The sequence below is a fragment of the Nilaparvata lugens genome, chromosome 2, assembly GCF_014356525.2.
Source record: "Nilaparvata lugens isolate BPH chromosome 2, ASM1435652v1, whole genome shotgun sequence".
Taxonomy (NCBI): Eukaryota; Metazoa; Arthropoda; class Insecta; order Hemiptera; family Delphacidae; genus Nilaparvata; species Nilaparvata lugens.
The window spans coordinates 92,584,266-92,597,322 of NC_052505.1; the positions used below are offsets into that span (position 1 = coordinate 92,584,266).

At 34.0% G+C, this 13,057-nt stretch overlaps 1 protein-coding gene across 3 annotated transcripts in view; it reads right to left on the reverse strand.

Annotated features, from left to right (window-relative positions):
* LOC111048334 (integrator complex subunit 2) overlaps positions 1–13,057 on the reverse strand; it is a 102,822-nt gene that overhangs the window by 48,281 nt on the left and 41,484 nt on the right. Inside the window, exons 1-6 of one of the 3 annotated variants that reach the window (XM_039422120.1) lie at positions 9,036–9,509; positions 8,435–8,573; positions 6,871–7,090; positions 4,164–4,294; positions 3,681–3,854; positions 1,078–1,250 (exon numbers count right to left, since the gene is read on the reverse strand). The exons of the other annotated variants lie outside the window; for them this stretch is intronic. Of the exons in view, the coding sequence (XP_039278054.1) occupies positions 1,078–1,250; positions 3,681–3,854; positions 4,164–4,294; positions 6,871–7,090; positions 8,435–8,573; positions 9,036–9,319 (1,121 nt within the window). The 5' untranslated portion in view covers positions 9,320–9,509. Of the gene's footprint in view, positions 1–1,077; positions 1,251–3,680; positions 3,855–4,163; positions 4,295–6,870; positions 7,091–8,434; positions 8,574–9,035; positions 9,510–13,057 lie in introns of those variants that run through there. 3 annotated transcript variants of the gene reach the window in all.

Genomic DNA, 13,057 nt, shown 5'->3' on the forward strand with positions numbered 1-13,057 from the left:
TTGAAAATGTTAGTGGATCATTTATTTATTTATTTTATTCACAATCACAAATCATAATTAAAATATGATTGGGAGAAGACCAAAACTGTCTTTTCCCAAATTTTTACAAATAAAAGTTTCAATAAAGAATGAGGTTAGATTTCACTTTTCACTTCAAAAGTTCCAATTTACACTTCAAAACTAATGACTAAACTAAAAATTTTAAATTTTGATATTTTAAAACTAATTAACAACAAAAATATTCCACTCAAATCTCTACAAATTGGAAATTTTTGATTAATTTTGAAAAATTTTGAGCCAAAAAAGAAACCAACTTCACAATAGTATAGTGAAAATTCTTTAAAATCACTTCACTTGTATAGGCTACTTTATAAAAATATTAATAAAAACAATATAAAACATGTAGTACTTTTTTATTCAAAACATTTTAAAACCTTGAAACATTACAACAAAAAATGAAATGTTTTAAATAAAAAGTGTACTACATGTTTTATATTGTTTTTATTAATTGAAAATTCTAATAGTGATAGATATATAATTTGAACGATGGTGAGTGCCATTATATTTTCTAGCTCATGCTAAAACCCCTTGAATGAACGAGTCCCTAGTATTATAAATTTGTAATTTATAAAAATGAGTAAAGTCTTTGTAAACAGTTATATTCCTAACCAGTTAACAAAATCTTACAAGTAGTTTTACAGAATGTGCGATAAATTGTTGCAGATTAATGGTTGTCAAAATTTCTAGTAGTTAGTTCAGTCAATAAAATTTATAAGTTAAATAGAAAGCGAAAGTTTGTTGTATATCAAGTCCCATGACTCGCCCTTTAGTATTTAGAGATCTCTCTTTTAGAGATCTGGGGCGGTTACAGTATGTACTACACCAAAGTCTTCCACACATGAATATAGAAGAATCTTTAAAATTTTAAATTCATATTCATAACATTTTTTTAAGATTAAGTGACACTCATGGATGAGTGTATTTTTGACAATCTACCGACGAAACAAAAAAATGATGAAGTGTCTTTATAAATTATTATTAGAGCCAGTACGTTGAACGATAAAGTTGAATGCTTACTTGATACCAGCAATGCCTCTCAGAGCACAGTAGAGCCGAAGCAGAGATGACGCTTGAACAACAGACGAGGCTGGCAGTCTGTTCTCGACAGAGAACACAACAGCTCCCTGCAGATGGTACAGAAGTTCTTCTCTCAAATGTTGCAAAACTGTGCTACTACTTTCTCTATTACGCTGAAACAAAAAACGAAATTTTATTACTGAGAGTAATTTCTACAAGAGCAATTTCAAGTTGGGAAGATAAGATTTGTGTAAACCCCAAAAATAATCAACTCACAATAAAATCATTTTAAAGGAATTGGAATTTCGCTAGAAATTGAGATTTTCAAACGCCAAAGTCCTAAATTCTAATGATTGTTATAACGCCTCAAACATCAATATTCAGGATATTTTGTCTCATCACTTGATACAATACTTACTCGCATAAGCTTATTCTATAGTAGCATAGAGAAAATATATTCCATGGCATTCGGTCGTGTTGTTCTAAATTTCACTGTTAACTCAAACCGTTATTCCACGTACGAAGTTATGTGACTCTCGTAGTCACTCATACTATGCCGTTCATAACCTCTCACCCGACCAAGACAGTAATGATCGACAATAGTCTATAGCACGGTATTTAGATGAAAACGGTAGGGGTCATGATATATGTGCGCAGTGGCCAGCCAGCTAGATTGCGTCATCGCCACCAACCGATGTTTTTTCATACCTATTGGCAATTTATGAAAATTATTTGTTAAAAACAGATGATTGGATATAAAATGACGTAAGCTACACCGGAAATTTAGCACAAACATGCGCGTGACACCTACCGTCTTCTTCTATATACCGTGGTCTATAGTAGGCTTAAAATTTGGAATGAACTAATACCATGATATCTTCTAATGCTATCTTTTCTCTATGATAATAGTGACTTTACAAACTTGTACAAATTTTATTAAAAAAGGCTGGATATTAAATATGATAGAGTTATGTTAATCAATTTCAAATTTGAATTCCTTTCAGCTTATGGTGTGAGTTTACAAGAATCTTCATCTATTTTTGAATTGATTGGTGAAATAAATGCTTCATGATTTGTTTTTTAATTCAGTTTTTTAAATCTTTATTAGAGAATGAATGTTGACTGAACTGATTGATATAGGTATTAATTAAATTGGAAAAGTTTCATTTTAATAAATTTGATTACAAAAAATTTTCTCCATCTTGATTGTAAATCCTGATTGACGAAATAGCTGCTTCATTAATTAGGGGAATTCATCATTAATAGAGAATGAATGTTGAATTAATGCTGTGCAAAGGCTGAAAATAAACTTTCTACTCGTGATATTTTTCAAAGTTTTTCGATTTGTATATCATTAAGCTTTCAAAATGAAAAACTATTCTCAGGAAAGCATTTTTTTCGATCATTACTTTTTGAGATATGAGCGTCTAAAGTTTACATTTTTGGAGATGAATTCATGAGATTTAGAGTATAGATTCTTCATGGTATTGTTGATCTAGTAAAACAAAGATTTTCTGAGAATATCCATTTTTAAGATAGTTATTCAATTTACTAAAAATAACCAAAAATAACTTTTTGTCGAGTTTTTTTTGGTAAATTGAATAACTTTTTCAAAAATGGATATTTTCAGAAAATGTTTGTTTTATTAGTTCAAAAATACTATGAAGAATCCATCATCTAAATCTCATGGATTTATATCTTACCGAATTTGAAATGTTCTGTCCCAAAAACTCAAACTTTAGGCGCTCATATCTCGAAAATTAATGATCGGAAAAAATATTTTCCTGAGAAAAGTTTTTCATTTTGATAGCTTAATGATATACAAATCGAAAAACTTTGAAAAATATCACGAGTAGAAAGTTTATTTTTAGCCTTTGCACAGCCTTAATTGATAGAGGTAAGATATTATACAAGTATCATTATAATAAATTGGAATACCGTACAACAAAAATGCTGAGCCTTGATTTTAAATCCTGATTGGTGTCAAGGTGACCCAAAATGTATGAAACTGAATTGAATGTCAAAATATGTACAACTAACCATAGAGAAAAGATAGCATAATAAAATATCCCATGATATAATGCGTTTATGTTCCAAATACGACTGTTAACTCAATGTTTCAATTGTTATTATAAAAATGTAGTGTTTGTATGCAATGGGTGTTGCAAGATTTGGCAATACATTGACATTTGTAATGAAGAATCAATCATAAAAGAGAAAGCCGATAGTCCTAGTAGTTATTTTCGTAAAGCTATATGACGTTGGTAGTCTCTCATACTGTGCCGTTCTTACACTCTCATCCCTAAAAAACAATCATAACAGACAGTAGTCGGCTTGATTTATCAAAAATCTGCATGAAATTTAGAACATAAACTAGCAATAACATGGGAAACCTTCTAATGCTATATTTTCTCTATGGTATCACCATAAATGATACAGTATCAACACAATATGATACAGTTTCATCTCAGCTTGATACATAACACCACAATTTGATACAAAACTTCCAAGCTGGATGAATTATTCAACAAACCATGGGATATCTTCTTATGGGATAGCTTTTACCTATGATATTATCTTCAAAGAAAGAGTCGGAAACTAACCTTTTGCCTGTTTCGAACAAAACTGGCGAAATAGTTGCGGACTTGTGGGTCGTTGCCGAGTAGCAGTCCAGACACAAAGGCGACAATGTCGTTCACGCCCTGTTCGTAACGGTTCCTGTGCGCATGCTCCAGACTCAGTGTGATCGTCAGAGCAGGCATACGACACATCTCCACCTCAAAACACAAATTCAAACCATAATTACACTTTTTCAACTAAACAAGGAAAGAGCATACTTCTGTCTGAATGAGAGAGTTGCATTGTATCGTCAACAATGGAAAGAGCATGTGGAACGAGAAGAAGAAGAACTAAACAAATACTGATACAAAAACTAATAAATTTATTTAAAAACTAGCCCCTTTTTTGGGAGTTCAATAATCGATCACTCTTCCAAACTCCAACCATTTTTTATTGATTAAATAAGTGGCAATATGAGTGATAATGAATGTATTCAATGAGAACATAAATTAAATGAGTGTACTTACACATTTGGCGCGCACTGCCAGCGTCTGAGCCGGATACATTTGACAGAGCATGGTCAGTGCTTGCATTCGAATACGACTTCCCCCATTTTCCTCGTCCTGCCTTTCAGCATTCGCAATCAGACTGGTGCATACTGAAAATTATTCATCAAAAACAAAATTGGATTAAAAATCGTAGAAATAACAAAAATGCCTAAAAACTCAATAGTTGTTAATTGGATTGAAAATCGCAGAAATAACAAAAATGTGTAAAAACACAATTTTTTATTCACTTAGGAAGAATCGCAGAAATCACAAAAATGTATTAAAAACTACAAACGTCAATTTTCTACGCAAACTCTCGAAACGTCTGTATGTACACTATTAGCGTATTTTCAGAAGTACTGAGTAAGAATTACGTGATCTTTATTCACAAATGTTTTTAATTAATATAAATAAAAGCTGTTTTATTGATATTGGACACTTTTTTTAATGCATGGTCAACATCATATACAAAATTTCAAGCATATAAAATACAGTTTTTAAGAAAATACAATTTTACAATGGAAAGTCATGTAAAGTAATGAGCCGAGCTTTTGAATTGAAAAAAATGAAGATCTGGGTTGTTTGATTTTCAAAGATGAGAAGGAGGGGGCAATTTTTTGAGGACAAAGTGATTTGAATTCCAATATGCAAATATGTAATGAAACCTATCATAAAGATCTACTATAGTCAACCGCACGAATATAGTCTGATGGAAATTGGAAGAGCTAAGTTCCTCCTCTGATATGATACAACATAAAAATTACAATTTTGATATGATAATGTATCATATCGTGTTGATACTGTATCATTTATGATGATACAATAGTGAAAAGATAGCATAGGAAGATATCCCCATGGTATAGGGCGTTTATGTTTCAAATTTCACTGTTAACTCAAGCCTATAGTCATAGTAGTTGTTTTTGTTGAAGCTATGTGACGCTGGTATTCTCTCATATTGTGCCGTTTTTACACTCTCACCCGGCTAAAACTTAAAAAATAGACAGTAGTCGAGAGTAATCGGCTTGAGGTAACAGTGAAATTTGGAACATAAACGCCCTATACCATGGGATATCTTCTTATGCTATATTTTCTCTATGGTATCACCATACAATTTATGATTTAATGATACAGTATCACCCCACATTATACAGTATCATCACAATATGATACAGTATCATCTCAACTTGATACACAACACCATATGATACAGTAACAGTATATACACACCATAATTTGGTGACCCATCCTATGAAAAGGGACCTTAGGGTCAAACATTAAATTTTGCAGGAGAGCAGAAAATATGAATGTTGGTCTAAAATGTCGATTTATAGTTATCAGTTGATTATGATGCCTTGATTTCTTCTCTACTTGTTGGACAGAACAGTATTTCGTTCCCTATGCTCTAAATAGTTAATTGTATTTTATAGATTTCCAAGGCACTGCAACTTGACTGGAAGGGACCTTAGGGTTTTTAACCCGAAGGTCCCTTTTAAAAAGGGACGTTTGGGTTGGATTTAACCCGAAGGCCCCTTTTATTTCTCAGTGCTCTGTAGTTTTTGTACATTATTTGAGGTTATGTTGCACTAATAATAAGAAAACAAAGATATTGTCGAATTTCACTAAAAATTTATTAAAAACTTTAACACAGAACCATGGTTTCACGTAGTTAACCAACGCATCATCAGCTGTACTGAGGAATGAGGACATTATCTTTGTTTTGTTATTATGGAGAGATTTCACAACATCACCATCACTTCTACTAATTTTATTATGTTGCACTGTTCTGAATGAGATGTTTCATCTATTGTGAGTTTGATTTCAGTAATAAGAATGGATTTAGAAGAAAAACTTTCAAATAATTTATAAAAAAATCAATTTTCAGTAAGATTTTTACTTTTAAGTAAGATTTAGTTTAGATTTATAAAAAATGGTATTGTTCTTGTGTGATTCACCAAATTGAATTTCAAGCAATCTTACAAGTATCAGCTAATGTATATTGGCTAAAATTTACTTATTATTATTAATTTATATAAAAATTCAATTTCCGTTATATTATTACTTTAAAGTGAGATTTTTTCTAGATTTATAAAGAAAAAATGGTATTGTTCTTGTTTGATTCACCAAATTTAATTTAAAAATTTCAAGCAAGCTTACAAGTATCGGCTAAAAATTTACTTATTATTATTATTAATTTATATAAAAAAATAATTTTCAGTTGGATTTTTACTTCTAAGTAAGTGTTTGTCAAGATTTACACACAAATAGATAAAATATTTCAAATATAGCTAATAGTTATTTTATTGAACACCTCATTCTCACTGTAAAAAAGTGCAATTTTCAAATGTGATTTCTCAAAAATACACTTTCTTGATATGCATATTTTGAAAAATAATGAAAAATTCATTTTTTGAGATACAGAAATAAAAAATATGAAAATTCTCAGCAGATTGTCCTCTGTTGAATAAAATTAAAAAAGTATTTTCAAAATTTTAACCCCAAGGTTAAAATAGAATGGGCCACTATAATGATACAGTATCACCACACATTATACAGTATCAACAGAATATGATACAGTATCATCTCAACTTGGTACACAACACCATAATTTGATACGAAACTTCCAATCTGAATGAATTTTACAAACCATGGAATATCTTCGTATGCTATCTTCTCTTTATGATATTACCTTCAGAGAAAGAGTCGGGTAGATTTGCAACAATACAACATATGATGTCCGGGCCATGATTGACGTGAAGCAGGGTTTCGGCAATGTCCTGGATGGAGAGAAGGGCCGGCAGCTCAGCGATTGCTATGCTGATCACATCACATATTTCTGCTATGTACACCGCATTGTCGAATAGATCAGACTGTTTCACATAAGACTCAGATACCGCGCCTTTCTGCACCTAGAATAGTAGAATAGAATAGAATGTTTAGTTCAGTTTATTCTTAGCCACAGTCTATTGACTGGGAAATTGTCAATAAAATAGTATAGAGTTTTATTTCTTCAATTATATACATACATAATATAAAATTAATTCACTTTTATGGGCTACTATTGTACAAATTAATTAAAACAATATAGAAACTTGTAGTACCCTTTAAATTTAAAAGTTTTTAATGAAGGGTAGGTACTACAAGTTTTTATATTGTTTTTATTAATACATAATATATCATTGGAAACGTTGTATATATTAAATGAAGATCTAAAATAATAATTACAATGTCAATCCTTAAATTCTACTCACAAATAATACAAATATTGCTCAGGTGTAAGTATGTACAAGTGTTGAGTGTATTAAGAATATCAAGATTGGGAATATACTAACCAAGATGAATAATGAGCCTACTGCAATTGAGCAATACAATACCTACTTTGAAATTTGTTGAGCGAATATTAGACATATTTTTCACTTTAAGGTAACATCCACAAAAATTCTGACCATTACCGTCTGCTTCATCGATTACCCACACTTGTGGGATCGATGGCGTCATAAAATTCAATTTCAATACACGTAATTACGCACAAACCTATTTGGATGGCAGATCCAAACAGGGTTAATTTTGATAAAAATCAAAAAATATCTTCAAATTCGTTCACATTATAATATGCCTTGTCACAAAGCAGCTTCCTGACGGTTCTATTGAAGGCGGCCTCATCCAACTGCTTCACACTAGGAGGCAGCTTGTTAATGAATTTCAGGGCAGAAATCGAATAACTGGCCTGTGATCGGTGGAGGCGTCTCCTGGGGACATCCAAACGCTCACGGTGCCTGGTATTGCAATAGAGAATGTCACTACAGGCAGCCAGAGTACGCTGTATCCTCTTGACATACCAAGCAAAGGAGGATGTAATGGCTGAAGACCGTCAGCACACCAAGGCAAAAAAAGATGGGCTTGCAGAGAGCAAGATGGTCACCGTCTGTTAAGATTCTCACAGCCCTCTGTTGCATTGATTAGGTACATCCTCAATCATCAACCTCTTAGCCAGCTCAATCCTCCTGTTTGAAGTAGAATTGATTGAAATTTCTATATGAAGCTGAGCTATCAAAATCACCATCTTCAAATTTGTTCTTGAGGGTGAGCATAATCCTCTCAACTCTGGCCAGATCATCAGTATACCTATGACCAGGACTCCTCTACAATAACTGGGTGCGGAATGGCCGGAAAATTTCAGGAAATAAAAAAGTATAAAAAAGCTGTAGATAATATAGTAAATAGCTGCTATTTTACATCAAACTATAAGTTACCTGAGCTTGTACAAAGAGCAGTTCTGATAAGACAAGTCTTAGCCTTCTGGTTGAGTCACTGCGCTCAAATTCCAAAGCAAGTCCACTTTGCAGAGATTGTATCAAGAAACTATCTGTATGAGCGCTTCCGAATTTTTGTCTGAAACAAATATATTTGTTTTTAAACATGTAAATTACCTACCGGTACAGTTATTTTACACTTTGTGCCCATGTGTGTCAAATTTGAATAAGGCATATAAGTTGACGAAAATTATTGAGCCGCGCAGAATATTCTTGATTCCTTCAAAATATCATCTGAAATCATCCATTTGCAAACCGATATCTAAATTCAAATGATTAAGCAGAAAATGTTAAACTAAACAGGCTCATCATATTTTGCTGAATTTTAACTGGGTCTATCAAATATTTTGATAGCCAAAACACAAAAAAAAACAAATTAACTGTTAGATTGATAGCTATCTTACTATGGCAGACAAGATATTATAAAGTAAGGTAACACAACAACCTGATTCAGTAGTTGCTCATAGCCACTGATAACAAACTGTTCTCAGTTATTTATATATTTCATATCTATATCTTTGTGAGTTACAAACTAACTTACCTCAATTGCTGCTCTCTTTTTACGTCAACTTCAAGTGCATGAAAATCAATTGATAAAAGTGCAACGATAGCATTCACTAAGTCTATCCCCGAAAGTAATGTCAAAATTTCTTTCTTATTCTCAACACATTTTTTGGTTGTATCAACAGGAGAAATTAAGCTCATACGAACAAGGCATGGTAGGATCGGCCTCAAGTCCTTTTGCTCAAAAGATGAGAGTTCGGTAATATTTACAGTAACCAAAGCTTTGAAAACTTGTGGTGACACTGGACTAATTCCCGACATATTTGATTTGTTTTGGAAAAATATACTACTATAACACTCATATCCTATTTTTCCTGTTAGTTTTCATTATTATTCATGGATATAGATGAATGTTTAAAAAGGAACATAAGATTAATAACTAATAATCCATTACTATAAAAATTGTGATGACTCCAAAAACAGCCAGCCGAAGATAGATAGTTTTTAGTTTACATTTACAGGTTATGTTGACAAGGTGGTCTGCAGCTTAGATTAATCGGTGGTAAGAGGGGTAAGTTTTTTTGAAACCTTTATTGCAAAAGGATGCTTCTGTACGTATACTCTTTAACTATTAAAATAGAGAGAGATTTATCAATTCTATGACGAGAAGAGTGAAACAACAACTAATACCACCGAAAGCATAACTACATACAGAGCTACAGGTAAGCATTTGACAACTATAGTGAGGTCCACGTTATAATGACAGTATTTGATCAACTTGGCTTTTGCTATCCTTGTCTATTATTCGACAAAGCCGGTGTTACTATCCTTTTCTAGGTCCACAACGATGCAAATTATATTTTTGACAGTGTAGAAATATAATTGATTAATGCAGAGAATCAGCATCGCTATTCTTCTATCTTTATCCACTGCCATTATAACGTGGACCGCACTATAAAACCACTCCATTGTTACACTCCATTTCCATCGACTTCTGTTCTAATATTGATTGCTCGATTGCTGATACTTGTTGATAATTATCAGCTTCATCTCAAATATATTCTGTCCAGAATTATTTTATAATAAATTTGATACTTGATTTATTCTCCCACTTGAAGCACGTTTGCGCCGTGGTTGTCAGATTTTTCATCATAATGTAGAGCTCAATATCCTTATGGCTCCTGGTGTCAGTGTGGCGAGATTCTTTCCTCAAAGTATTCTTGTAAACTATAGTATGGTCTTATTGTGAGGAATTTTCTAAGTTCATTTTTAAATTGACTCAAGTTTACCAAGGTCTTCAATTCATTTGGCAAGCAGTTGTATATCCTATTGCAGATATATTTGGGTCTATATTGTGGTTTGTGGCAGTCTGGATCGTACCACTGACACATGAGTGTCGTTCCTTCGTCTTGTGTTGTAGTGGTGATATTGCTGATTGCTCAAAAAAATATCTGGCTTCCTTCTAGTCATCAAACACACCTCCAAAACAAACAGTGCAGGTAGTGTTAGAATGCCAGCCTCCACAAACAAGGGTTTACGGTGGGTGAGGTATGGTTGTCTGAAGATAGTCCTTATAATTCGTTTCTGCAGAAGTAAAATTCTTCCCATGTGTGGACTGTTTTCCCAGAACAGTACACTGTAATTTATTATAGTATGAAAACAGCCATAGTAAACATTCATAAGTACTTCTCGATCTAGGAGTGGTTGAAGACGGCTCATCATATAGAAAATAGCTCATGGAATAGAACTGCATTTACATAATAATATTGTGATCGAATATTATTGTTGAGTATTATATATCTAAATAATCCAAAAACAATTTGGCACCAATGAAGAGATGAAAAACCAATGTTAACCATTAATGCTGGCTGAAGCATGAATCTCACTGTAAATAGTGCCAGTCACTAAAAAAAAAATATAGCCTACATTTCTCCAGATGATTTCAATTGATACTGGGACCATGCAGAGAATTTTTGGTCTTAATTATTCGCATTAAATTGAAACTACTCTAGCATTTTAATGAAACTGTTATAGTCAACCTTATGAAAATATTTCAATGGAAATTGGGAAAGATGAGTGCATCATTGCCATAAAAGAGTTGATCAACATTGTCCACAGCTGATTAAATATGATAATTGATTAATAATTTTATAATACTCCCGATGAATATCCATGAGTGTGGAAATGTATATGAGTGCAGGGGTGACAAGGTAATCAGCTATTCTAATTTCCATCAGAATATTTTTGTGCCATTGACCATAGTAGTTCTGCAGACCTGCAGAGTAGTTCAACATTGTTCATGTGAGGTGTTCTACCATGAATCCCCTTCTCAGTGATCACTTGACTCTCTGCTGTGCGGTTGAATCACCAGATGTTGCTGGCTTATCCCTGAGACCTGTGGTGCATCGTCAGTGCATTTGGGTGATGCCCATCACTGAGCATGGATGGTAGCATTCATGTCTATTTAACCTTGTTGTCTGTGACCAGTTTCTGGTTCACCATGACACAGAATCAAATTTTTCTGAATTCTTTGAGATACTTCCAACTGGCTTTTCAATCTGTTTCCCTCAGAAAAATATTGTGCCTGGATGATAAAGTAAGCATAGTTGATCATGGATTACAGATGACCATATGTGGTGAGTGCTGCCAAATTACAGTTTTAACTGTGAGCAGATCAACAAAGCTCCCAACAAGTGTAAGGCTGCCTGGGACATCATCAGAACAAGTGCATGGTCCTTAATGCCCAGTACTATTCCTGTATCAGCCAAATATGCTCTCCATGAGGTGTCGAACTCCATCCAGAGGATGCGTGATGGGATCCCATCTTCCCCTGCTGTGGCTGCAAAGCTGCTTGCAGCCTCTGTTTAGTCTCTTGATCTTGAACTAATATACATACCTGGTACTTCATCACCTGTGACAGCATTGTAAGAGTATCCAGTTTGAACATTTCTAGTAGTAGAGACATTCATGGAATGACCTGTGGTGATGCTGGACAATGGCATTGTTCTACAGATTAGAAACTGTCATGACTAAGGAGTGCCCCAGGGTTCTGTCTTGGTCCTCTTCTTTTTCTAGTTTCAGTGAATGATATTGCATGTGTGGATGCTGGCATAACTCTTCTTTGCTGACAACACGACCTTCTTTGACATGAGCTGCAGAACTGAGGAGCTAAAGGCAGCTATTCTTGAGACAAGGGGGTTTGCAACAAACTGGCTCTTTTCAACCCTCTTCCTCCTTGATGAACAGAATGCACAAACAATTGTGTTCAGCTGTTTAGCCTTAGAACCAAACAGGAGTACAAGTCTGCTCCAGTGAAGCTCAGCTTGATTCTAGACAGGAAGCTGTTGTGGAGCAGTCATATAGAGGATGTTTGATGTAGGCTGAGCAGGGTAGTCTTCCTATTGAGAGGGCTACAAGGTAGTGTTTCCATGCAGTACCTTCAAGTATGCTATTTCACTTTCTTTCAGAGCATCATATTGTATAGCCTGGTTCTCTGGGATGGAGCTGTGGATGTTGGATGTCTGCTGCACATGCAGAAGAAAGCATTGTGGCTTGTGGGACATCTGTGGGCTGACAGGCTGGCTCATTATTGTCATCCACTCTTTGTTGGAGAGAGGATACTTACAGTATTTGCTCTCAATATTTTTCAGGCTCTTTGCCGGACCCATGCAAATGAAGATGAGCTTGCCACCAGGCAGAGTTTTTCATACATATAATACAAGAGGAAGCCATAGATTGGATATACATTATCAGAGGCTGAGCAGGACACAAAGTAGCCTTGCTCACCAAGGCTAGACAAGTAAACTGTGTATCTACAAGTTTTTTCTGGTAGACCTGTCTACCAAAGGCGATTTCAGGGCGCACTGAGGAGATTGCTAGTGGAGAACCCATTGTAGGCCTACTCCATCAATGAGTTCTTCATGTTGGAGAACATGTTGTCAAACTCTTATTTTGTTGTAGCTAGCTTTTTTCTCTTTTTTTATTTTCCCTTCTGGTTTTTGTAAACACATTTTGGACCTAGAATAACACTGGAAACTGGCCTTGCATTCTCCCCACTTT